General features: G+C 23.7%; 2 protein-coding genes across 2 annotated transcripts in view; one reads left to right on the top strand and one right to left on the bottom strand.

Moving 5' to 3' along the window:
- The window catches only part of LOC129611617 (ras-like GTP-binding protein rhoA), a 38495-nt gene extending 35806 nt beyond the window's left edge, over positions 1–2689 (top strand). Inside the window, exon 3 of the mRNA XM_055524834.1 lies at positions 1579–2689. Coding sequence (XP_055380809.1) covers positions 1579–2280 — 702 coding nt within the window. The 3' untranslated portion in view covers positions 2281–2689. The remainder of the gene's footprint in view (positions 1–1578) is intronic.
- A 1854-nt stretch (positions 2690–4543) lies between these two features.
- Positions 4544–12346, bottom strand: LOC129611599 (polyadenylate-binding protein). Its single transcript, XM_055524810.1, has 5 exons — positions 12164–12346; positions 11776–12077; positions 10274–10746; positions 9200–10211; positions 4544–9136 (listed from the first exon to the last, which is right to left on the bottom strand). The coding sequence occupies exons 2-5, from the start codon at positions 11972–11974 to the stop codon at positions 8871–8873; spliced, it is 1950 nt and encodes a 649-aa protein (XP_055380785.1). The 5' UTR covers positions 11975–12077; positions 12164–12346; the 3' UTR covers positions 4544–8870.
- Between the last annotated feature and the right edge of the window lie 175 nt (positions 12347–12521).

Here is a 12521-nt window from a genome sequence, read left to right as displayed (position 1 = left end):
AATTGTATATCAACTCCAAAGTTATAAAATAAAATTCTTGATTAATTTACATTAATCTCATAATAATTTACAAATATCTCAAAATTGAAAAAAGATGCATATTAGAAAAGCTATACACCAAAAACGGTTCGATTGTAGAATGAAATATTTGGTGAAGGAATACTGCAATTGTTTATTTTTACGAAAAATAATAAATAATTTTTTTAAACTTTTAGTATTTTAAAGAATTGCATTAATATATAGCATGATATATATATACATAATATGTAGATAGTTCCAAAAACTTTTTAACATGACCTTATACATATGAACAGTACATATGTATATATGTACAAAAATATATTTTATTATTAAAATCTCAAATAAGAATATTTTATATTTTACTTAATATTCAATATTTGGACAAAATGTTGTTGAAATTGTTGAAATTTAGACATTTGAATTGATGATAAAAGAAAAAAATAAATTACACTTAGAATTTATGAAAAAATACAATAAATATTTATGAATATATATATATTAATATGTATGTGTGTGTACATGTATGAAAAAGTATAAACTAATATGTTTGTATGTAAATTTAAATAATTATATTTAATAAACATAATGTACATGGTGTTCTATTAAAAATTTTAATACTTACGAATATGATATTCGAGTAGATTAATCAAATATTTAAAAATCAAAAGTTGAATGAGTTGAAAATTAATGCTTCTATTACTATATTCTCCATTATAACAAACTATGAACATACCTAAATTCCCTATATTTAACGAGCAATTTGTTTGGCAGTAATGCTTGATTTTTTATTATGATTATTATGATGGATTTCTATATTATACGAAATATCCGCATTACGGAAATAACTTGCCGCGCACAATCTCACCGTATTAAAATTTACAATTCCAAGTGTTGAAACGGTATTGAAACTGAAAAACTAATTTGATACTTTAAAGTATAAAGCATCAATCACGTATTATTATAACACTGCATGGTATAATTTTGATATGCCGTGCCGAAAATGCGATAATTTTAATTTAGGTTAGGTACCACAATCATTTAGGTTAAACACTTAACAACAAAAATTTCTTTAATATTGTTTTAGATTGCTTATTAAAAAGATTATGACCGAGATTCAGATCAAAAAATTTATATTTAAAATTAAATTACATACATACACACATTACTCTCAACATTAGGTATTGAAGTAGTTATTTGGAGACAAAAGTATAAATAATGCTTAATACAGAAATATCTTAACTAATGCTCATACAATCTTTTTAACACCCTGTTGTATATCAAAAAAATCATTATTTGTCTAAATTAAAAATTTGAATGCCCTTGAAAAAAAAATTGAATTAATGTTTAATTGAGCAACAAAAATTATTTGGATAATAAGATAACAAAAAAAACATTTCTTTTTCTTTGTGTTATGCGTTGAAAATTTAATTCCCTTTAATTAAAATTTCCTTAACATTAAATTAATATTAAGTAAGAATTATTTTATTTTTACGTACATATATTTTATGTATAAGTAAATCTAAATTATAAATTAATTATACATTCTTCTTTTTTTAGAATTATGTACCAACTGGTTTCGAAAAATATTCAACAAAACGTCGAATTGGTGATTTTACAATAGAATATTCAATATGGGATACATCTGGTAGCGGTTCCTATGATACAGTTAGACCATTAGCATATCAAGATGCACAAATATTTATTTTATGTTTTAGTATATCAGAACCGGATACATTACAATTAACATTAAATAAATGGTTACCTGAAATAAAATCACATTGTCCAAATACACCAATAATATTATGCGGTTGTAAAGCTGATTCACGATATAATAGTAATTCAACGACAACTGGAACAACAACAACACCAAATCATCTTAATTCATCACATAATGATTTTGATAATTCAACAAATTTTTATATTAATCAACAAGCAGCAATTGAACAAGAACAAGCAAGAATAGCCTGTCAACAATTTAATGGTATTGCATATATTGAAACATGTTCAAGATATCCAAGTCCTGGTATTGATGAAATGTTTGAATTAGCTGCACAAACTGCATTAGATATAACAGAAATATCATCGATACCATCATCAAAAACTTCAACAAAAAAACGTAAAACCTATAGTATTTCAACATCAACTTTAGGTAAAAGTTCAACGCAATCTGTTGAAAAATCAATGCATAACTGTAATAATAAATCAACTCATTTAAAACCCGATATTCGAAAAGGAACAAAAAATTGCTCTTTAATGTGAAAATAATTTTTTTTTATTTTATAATTAAATTAAAAAATTTTTTTTTTTCTTTTTTGGTTTTATTCATTAAATTTACACAAAAAAAAAAAAATATTTTTCTTTTTCAAATAATATTTTAGTACATTTTTAGTTTATTTTATATAATTTGTTGATGTAAATATTATATTTTATTTAAGTCGTTATTAAAACTAGTCAAAAATAATAAAAAATAATGTTACAAGAAAATTAAAATTTTTAAACGAAGAGATTTATAATAGTTATACATACATGCATATTATATAATAATATTATGTATTATTATGTACATCCATATATATTATATATTATTAATTTTATATAAAATGGAAAAAGAGAAAAAGAAAAAAAAAATACAAATACAATAAATGTATTTAAAAAAAGACATTTTATTTAAATAAAATTATTTAATTATTTGTTAATAAATCAATTAAAATTAAACCGTTTTATTTTCTTTGTCCATATAAATATTTATATAATATAATTGGTATTAATAAGGTGAGAATTTTAATATTTCATCAAATATACTTTAGGTGAAGTATTTGTGCAATATTAAGTTATTTATTATTTTTTGGTAAAACAAATTGAATAAGTAGATCAACATAAATAGAAACTTGTACTGCATACATTAACATTATTATTAACATTTTTTCATTCACAATTCGAAATACCAAATTAATATTCTGTAATATTTTCTTAAAAGCGATCAACTCTTTGTGTTTAACTCTTATAATATAATTATTATTGCCATTTTTATTTTCACACGAATCGTGTAAAGCAAGTTTCAATTATCATTCATAATAATATTACATAGAAAGAGAGCCAAGACATTCAGATGATCCAAAATTAGATTGTTCATCGTCATCCGTTAATAAGAAAGGAAAAGAAAATAGTGAAGACTTAATAAGGAGGAGTTTAATTAGTATAAGAAATTCAAAGTTTTTAAAATAAATTCTACAGAAAAAAAAAAAAACAAAAAGAGTTGAGTACAACACTATTGTTACATAACCCATAATTAAACTTAATTTAAATTTCTAGAAAATACAGATATAAGAACTTTACTAACCTTTACTAACACCAAGATCAAAACAACCAGAATTAAAAACTTGCGGTACACAATTTCCTAATTACCGGATCATTCGTAATATGCATTTTACATATAAAATATGTATTAGGGAATTTTTAGGATTAATTTATTTCAAAATAATCTTATTACAAATATACTTTTAAATAAATTTAAAATAACTAACATCGACAACTAACACTTTAAATTCGTAATGACGTATGCAATTATTTAAACGACACTGAATTAAGATATTTTTTAATATTAAGCATATAAGTAAGTATATGTACCTGTCCAAAAGTAAATAATTTTTTTCTGTCAACACAACCGTTTAAAAATTGTACTTTTTATAATAAAATTTTCTTGCATCCTGAGAAATGCCAATGACTGCAAACTTTAAAAGTTTGTTAGAAAAGTAAGGAAGCAACACTGCACTGTTGCACTGTTTTTTTTTAAGTACTGTTATTTTTTATATTTATTTCGTTCACATACTATTAAGTGTTTACAAATGTAATAAAGTTTTCAAAAATGAATTAAAAACAACTAAAAACCAACAATATTAATTTAAATTAATTTTTATTTAATTTCCATTTTGTGATTTCTAAATTATTTTCGCTTTTTGCGTTCCCTCTTCTAAAAATGTTTTCAACCAATTGTATTCCTTTCCTACTATCCCATATGTACTTAATTTAAGCAGCAAAATATCTACTAATACTAATCTACTCTACTAATTGTTTGGAAAATGTTTTTAAGATTAGAGAGGCCGCTATAGGTGCCAAATCATTTTCTTGGGATAATTTAATGTCTTTCTTCTTGTTATTAAATATTATTGTAATTAAAATACTTCTGTGACTGCGAGAGTATAGCTTTTTCTAACACCTTTTCTTTTATCGTATTCATTTTCAATATACCTAAGACCTCAAGATACGACATCTTCTAATACGACATTTCGAGCTACGACATGACATAAATTTGGACCATTTTTATTCGACTTGCAACATTGTTCCTGAAACGATGTTACAAATTCTGACAGATTTGTATTGACTGATTGTGGTAATTTTTGAATAAAATCTATAGCAAATTCAACTTTAAGGAAAGTCTAAAACACATACTTTAATAATGAACTTTTTCTAATTAAAAATACTAGTCAGTAGTTTAAAAAAACGAATTGAAATGATGTACATGTCAATTTAATCAGATTTTTTTTTTTTTATTTTTGTTACAAAATTAAATTATTGTTTTGGTTTCGTTATTATATTTTGTTATTTTTTTAATCTTTGTTACCTTTTTTTTAAAAAAACAGGTGAATTATAATATAAAATAGTTTATCTAATTCACTTTTTGTTTCTATACAATTTTTTTTCTTCCTCAAGCGACAATTACGACGAGTTACGACATAAATTTCTGGAACCAAAAATGTCGTATGACGAGGACTTAGTTAACGTATTTATCTTCACTATAATTAAGACGAAAACGAAAAAAAATAATATAAATAAAAAGCACATCTTTTTTTTTTTATCTCGAAATGGAATTTGAATATCCTTTATTTCTCCTTTTTGAAAATTTATAATTAATAAAGTACAGAGTAATTGATAACATAATAATAATAATAATTAATAAGTAATTAAGATTTGATTAAAATATATATTTTTGCGTGTATCTATATATATATAATTATATGTATATACATCCATGTAAATATGTTGTATACATACATAAATGTGTATATATATAAATATATATATATAAATATATTTATATGTATATATTATATTTCTTTTTTAATTTAAATTTTTAAATATTTTTAATTTCTTTATTTATCATAATAAAATTTTTCCAAAAAAAAAATAAAAATTGAAATAAAATTAAATTTGATCAAATCTATTTACCAATATTTCACATTTACATAATTCATAATATATTTATGGTATTTCGTGTAATATAATAATTGATATTTAATTAAAATGGTAAAAAAGAGATGAATCAAAAGAAATCAATGATGATTAAGGAATCGATTAAGAAAAAAAAATTTAATTAATATAATAATAATTATTAATTAATAATATAATGTTATAATAAGTAAATAAAATATGATTAAATTAAAATAAAAAAAATAATTCAATTAAATATAAAAATTTTAATTCCAATCCGGTATTTTTCTTAATTTTTAAGGTTTTTTTGAAATTTTTTATTTTTTTCTTTTTTATTGATTTTTTTTTTATTTTTTTGCAATTTTCATTAATTTATCATTTTAAATTTTTTGTTTTTTTTTTTTTATTTTTTCCTTTTTTTTTTTTTTGTATCTCTTTTTATATATTTATGTATGTATATACATATTAGTTTTTGTTGAATTTCTTAAATTTTTTTTTCATGTTTTTCTGTAATGGAAAATATGTTTTAGTTTAAAGGGAGGCTTTTCGCTTTTTTTTTTCTTTTTTTGTTTTTTAGTTTTTTTTTTTTTTTGATTTTTATAGTCCATAATTATTTACTAATTTATTATCAGTTTATGTACATACATGATTAAAAAAAAAAAAAAGTAGAAAAAAAAATTATTATAGACAAAAATCGTTACCACCGTTGTTGTTTAAGATTTTTTTGTTCATTTAAAAATTGTAATCGAGGCATTCATATTATTGCAGTTTAGTATTTTGTTTTTTTTTTTTTTTTCTTTTTGAAACACAATTAGCTATTTATATTTTTTTTTTCTATATTATAATATATAAAATATATAGTTATATTTTTATATTTTGCATATATTTTATACATATATAAATTTGTAAAATATTGAACCCTAAAATTCTATTTTGCATTATGAAAAAAAGAAAAAAAAATTAATAGTAATAATTTTTGCAATGCTGATGATTTTTTATCTGCTTATTTTTTGTTTAAATTTTTTTTTTTAATATATAATATTTATTACGTTATACTTTTGTTTTATTAAACTTTACACAGAGAGATTTACTATATTTAAAGTTTTAAGTTTAATTTTTATTTATTATAATTAAATTTTAATTTTTAAAAATTGGTTGTTTTCTTCTATATATTGAGAAACAATGCCTCTTTTTCCTTATACATATTTAAAGAATGCGCTCAAAACATAAAATTTTCAAAACAAAATTTTGGATAAGTGATATATCTATTTAAAAACAAAAATAAAATAAAAAAAAAAAATAAAAAATATAAAGTTGCTTTTGTATTACATATAAATTTTGTATTTTTGTTTTATATATTTCTTTTTTTTTTGTTCTTTCTTTACTAAATTAAATTTACATCAAAGCACAATAATTTTCTTTTTATATTTCATTTTTTATCATTTTTCTATTTTTCATTTTAATTCTTTTTTCTATTTTTTTTTCTTTTTTTGTTTTCCATTTTCAATGTTCTTTTTCAATTTGAACAAGATTGTTTTTTTTTTCCTTTTTGGGTAATTTAAAACAAAAAATGTTTTTTTTTTCTTGTATATTTCTTAAAAACAAGGTATCAATTCTTTGCAATGTTAAAAACGAAGTTTATTATCTATTCATGTGAAAACATTTTTATTGCTATTGATTTTAGAAAATCATTTTTCTTCTTTTTTTTTTTGTCTTATTGTAACAAAAGTATTAACTACTTAATGGAATTAAATTTATTTGAAAAAAGATGTTAAAATTGAAAAATATTTAATAACACATTAAGAATAACATAAGCAAATCTTGAAAGTATGCAATTTGGTTATTTTTTTCAATTTTGACTAAGTTGTTCAAACGTATAACAATAATTCTCTCCAACAGAATAAAAATGAAAGTTAAAAAAAAAAATTAAAAACAAAAACCTATTGTCCCCCCTTTTTATAATTTCAATAATTAAATTGCAAAAAAAAAAATTGAATAGAAAATCTTTTTATCTTATTTTCTTCGTTCTTAACAACACAAGGATTTGCAATTGATTAAGGATGCATTTTTTTTTTTCTTTTTTGCTTTTGTATATGAATAAAATTTCAAATATTTTTTATGATTTTTTTTTAGAAATTTTTTTTCAATTTTTTTGTATGTTTTTGCTTTTTTTCAGTATAGAATTTTTCATAGATTTTGTTGATTTTTTCAATTTTCAATTTTTTTTTTATTTATTTTTATTTTTTTCGAAAATTATTTCAGTTTTTATGATTATTTTTTTCATTTTACAAATTTTTACGATTTTTTTGGTTCTTTTTCATTAGTTTTTTTTTTTTAAGTTTTTTTTTCTGTTTTGGTTTTAAAGTAGCAAAAAAAACAATTGTAAATAGTCAGTGGCGACCCAATATTTAATTACTTTTTTATATTGTGTTTACCTATTATGTTTTTTTATACTTTTTGGATTTTTTTTTTTCGTTTTATAATTAATTTTTATTTTTTGTTATAAAATTTTTTAATTTTTCTGAAGGAATTAAAACCAAAAAGTCATACATAAACACATAACATAAAAACAAAAGAAAAATTATTCAGGTAATAATCTTACCAGGAAAACAATTAGGTACTTATGTTTGTAAATTTTTTGTTTTAGCAAAATGAAGAGTACTAAGTATCGCAATTGAATTCAATCAAAATTTCGTAAAATTTTTCTATTTTATTATATAAAGTAATTAAAATGTAAAAAAAAAATTTAAAACTATTGTTATGAATACATTGTTGGAAAAGTAATTTATTGAAATGCATGAGAATCGAAACACAATGTTATACATACATGCTTATTTCTGGTAATTGCAATATAAATCAATTTAAGAAAATTTTTTTTACTGTACCCTTAACTTTTAAAAAATGTTTTGTTTTATATTTTATATTTGCGTTTCAAATTTACTTTTTTTTTGTTTATTTTTTCTTTTTGTTTTTTTTGCCTTTTTATGTTTTTCCTTTTTAAAATTTTTCTTTTTTTTTTTCTTTTTTTTAAATTGTTTTTAGGTATGTATTGTCAAAGTAAAAATTTTTTCCTTCAAAAATTTTTTTCTTGAGTGTGTTTAATTTACGAAATTCAAAATTATATAGAAAAAATTTTCAAGTCGAATTCGTAATTGAAAACAATTCGAAATATTTCAAGTTTTATCAAAATTTACATATGCATTATTAAAATCAAAATAATTAATAAACAGATAAAGAAGTCGTATTGATATTTCGTCTCATTTTAATAATCTATTGCTCAAAATTAATTCGAAAACAATATTTCGCATTTGAAAAAAAATTAAATTTTTCACTTTTAATTAGATTAATTATTTAACTGATTTATTGGGAAGTAATAGATATATAACGATATATAACAAACAAGAATTCAGTGTTAAAAAAAAATCCATAAAAGAAAAAGAAACTTAAAGAGATTTTGCTGTCGAAATGTTTCATTACCGTCGAATTTTAAAATTTTTCTGATTTTTTATTTTTTCCGATTTTTTTTATTTTATTTTTAGTTTTTTTTTTTTTAAGTTACTGCTTTCTTGATTTTTTTTTCGTTCTAAAATTTCTTATTATACTTGATAGGTATTATTGAATTTTTAATAAATTCATTGAACTTATTCAATTTTTTGGGATACAGTTTGTTTAGCTTGATGAGCTTGTAACACGGCAACAGCTTCATCAACTTTTGCTTTCAATGAAGAACTATCTTCCAACATATGAAGTAATTCTGAATTTTCAATTTCCAACAACATACCAGTAATTTTACCAGCCAAATGTGGATACATTCGTTCAATCAATGGGAAGAGACGTTCTCCCAATATTTGCTTTTGTTCTGGTGCAGTAGCATTTGCTAATAAACTAGCGATTAAAGGTTCCTGACCTAAAATATCATGCGTTTGTAAAAAATATTAAAGTATTACATATAATTTGCTTTGACATTTACCTTTTTGATGCATAGCGGGAACTGCACCTTGTTGTTGAACTTGTTGCTGAGTTGGAGGATTTCTCATATTTGAAGTGTATTTATAATTTGTTGCACGTTGTTGTGCTGCTGAAGCAACAGGAGTAGCTCCAATAGGTATGTTAGCACCACCAGCTTGTTGGCCAGTGATGGCACGAGCAGTATTGCGTATTGCTTGTGCATGTGCACCTGCTTGAGCTTGAGCTTGTTGGGCAACACGTACACTACTAGCAGCAGCTGCAGCACCTGGGCGAAATTGCGCAGCAGCAGAAGCGGCCATTGCTGCATTTTGGAATCCAGCTGCGGCTGCGTTAGCTGCACCTTGTGTTGTTGGATTTGGGCGAGGAGCTTGCGGAGCCCAACGAGGAGTTGAACGAATTGGAGCAACTTGCGGTCCAAAGAAACGTTGTGGTTGAGGTAATGTTGGTACAAAGAAACCGCCCGCGCCACTTGGTTGGAACATTTGATTGATTTGTTGCATACGCATTCCGGATACATGACGCATATACTGTGTAGCCAAATGCGCTTTGCGATCTTCTTTACGCTGAGCCAAAGCAACATATAACGGCTTAGAACCAATTATACGACCGTTCATTTCAGTTACACCACGTGTTGCTGCATCTGGTGAATTAAAGCATACAAAACCAAACCCTTTGGATCGGCCGTCCTCATCCAACATTACTTTGGCAGATGTTATGGTGCCATATAAAGAAAATTCTTGGCGTAAACGTTCATCATCAACTGTGTCATCTAAATTTTTGACATACAAATTAACTGCTTGCAGGCTATCGTGACGCTGCTTCTTCAATTCTTCAAATTTCCGTTTTAACTCTTGTTGGCGTTCTGCTTTCTTCTGAGCACGACCAACATATAACACTTTTCCTTCGGATACTTCCTTTCCATTTAGAGCATTTACAGCAGCCTCAGCCGCTTCTGTTGTCTCGTATGCAACAAAACCGAATCCTCTAGATTTACCATCATCCTTTGTAACAACCTATATAAAATTATAACGCAAGCAAATTAATAGGTTTTACAATAAGTTTTAAAATTATATACCTTGTGACTGGTTATTTTTCCGAAAGGCTCGAACATTTCGTATAATTTGTCATCATTCATATCTTCGCCAAAATTTTTTATATAAACATTTGTGAATAATTTTGCTTTTTCTCCCAATTCCTTCTCACGCTCTTTGCGTGGAATGAAACGTCCAACGTAAACTTTTTTTGAATGGAGTAACATACCATTCACTTTTTCAATTGAAGTATTTGCAGCTTCTTCTGTTTCAAAATGGACAAAACCATATCCTTTAGAATTACCTTTCTCATCTTGAGCTACCTTACAACTTAATATATTGCCAAAAGCAGAAAAAGTATCATATATAGCTTTGTTATCAATGCATTTGTCAAGATTTTTAATAAACACATTGCCGACGCCAGATCTCCGAAGTGATGGATCTCTCTGAGACCACATAATTCTTATTGGTCGATTTTTCAATAAATCGAAGTTCATGGTATCTAAAGCACGCTCGGCTAAAATTAGTAAATAAATTTAAATTATTCTTAAGTAGTTAAAATTAAAAAAAAAAAACAATTTTAGTTCATTTATACAGAAATGTAACTTATTCTTCTTTTGCTTTTGTTATTATTTGAACAAAAACATGGTAAGTCAAAGTATGCAGATGCATTAATTTTACAGTCTTGAATCTTAGCTAAATTTTAATATTGATTTAGATTCAGCCAATGGGTATAGACTGTATAGTATTGTACATATGTACTCAATGGTATTAAAACTTCGTGTTTGAATTGTTTTTTTTTTCATTTACTTTGGAATATTGATTTCTTTTTTAAATTAAAAAGTTATATTTTATAAATAAAAATTTTCAAAAAAAAAAACCTTAAAAAAATTTTAAACTCCTCGTCAATTCGAAATTATTATTTAATTAAATTTAAGTTTGCATGAAAATTTAATCTACTTAAAACAAGTCTTAATATGATATGGAATATTTCACTCGAAGTGATCAATCGAACATACCCACACAAAACGCATATTAAACTTATTAAATCCAAAAAGTAAAACAAAAAATTACCATTCCAACATATTTTGAAAAAATTTTTAAACTTAAAAATGAAAGTTTTTTTTTTTTCATTTTAATTAGGGTTTTCCATATGATTTCTCATTGTAGCTATTGTGCATACATATGTACATACATATGTATGAATATTTCTATCGAAAAAAGAAATACACAAAACAACGATTTTTCAATTTTTTTTTTCTTGCCCTTATTTTCGATGAAAACATGTTTGAGGGTATTTTCCCAAAGTAATATAAGATTTAGCATTAATTAAATTTAATAAAATCTTTGAAAAGTTAAATCGAAATAAGTTTTAAACAAAGAAAATTACTGAAACAATGTGAATTGAAACCGTCATGTTTAAATATGGCGATATGAAAAAATGGTGGAAACAATCAAAAATTGAACACGTGTGCTTTTTTTTCTAATATTCAATTAACTAAATTTTTTTTATTTGTATTCTAAATTTTAGTTTAATATTATTTACCATCAGCTGGTTGTTGAAAATTAACGTATGCATAGCCAAGTGAAGTACGACTTAAGCAATCACGGCATACTCGAATGGATAATACTGGCCCTGCTGTAGAAAATTTATCAAAAAGCATTGCTTCAGAAATATCTTCATGTAAGTCGCCAACATACAACGACGCCATTTGGTAATTCGGCCCTCCAGGATTGGGATTCATGGTTGCTGGCTTTTTCTTTCGCTGAACCTAAGTAATTCAAATCTTTTATTTTAAATCTGCAGTAAATACCTTTTTCTTGCAAGAAAGTTCAAATTAAAAAAAACTGCAAAAAAAAAAAAATTAACTCTATTAAAAAAATCCAATATGGCGGATATTAATATATGCAAATTATAGACGTAGTAATCTTACGTGAATATTTTTAAACACCTCAATAAATTTTTTTTTTCACTACTTTTACGATTTTTTTGGATTTTTAAAATTTTTTAATATTTTTTTTATTTTTTTATATTTTTTTCACAAAAAAAAAAATGTGAGAAGCCGTGCAAATAATGTTGCCACGACCACACACGACAGGGGACTCTACTCGTCTACTTTCTGTTTTCAAACGATATGTCTTTTTTCAACAAATCCTTCTGCATTGTCAAAAAAATGTTTTCTTTTTAAATGTTTCAGATGGTTCTATCTGCCGGCAAATTTATCGAACTGATCAACTGAATTAAGATAGATTATATAAAATTATCATATCATACTCAGACAACACATTCAT

This window comes from Condylostylus longicornis, unplaced genomic scaffold (assembly GCF_029603195.1).
Source record: "Condylostylus longicornis isolate FDR11 unplaced genomic scaffold, ASM2960319v2 ptg000054l, whole genome shotgun sequence".
Lineage (NCBI taxonomy): Eukaryota > Metazoa > Arthropoda > Insecta > Diptera > Dolichopodidae > Condylostylus > Condylostylus longicornis.
The sequence above is the reverse complement of the archived record's forward strand: the minus strand, read 5'-3'. Positions and strand labels throughout refer to the sequence as shown.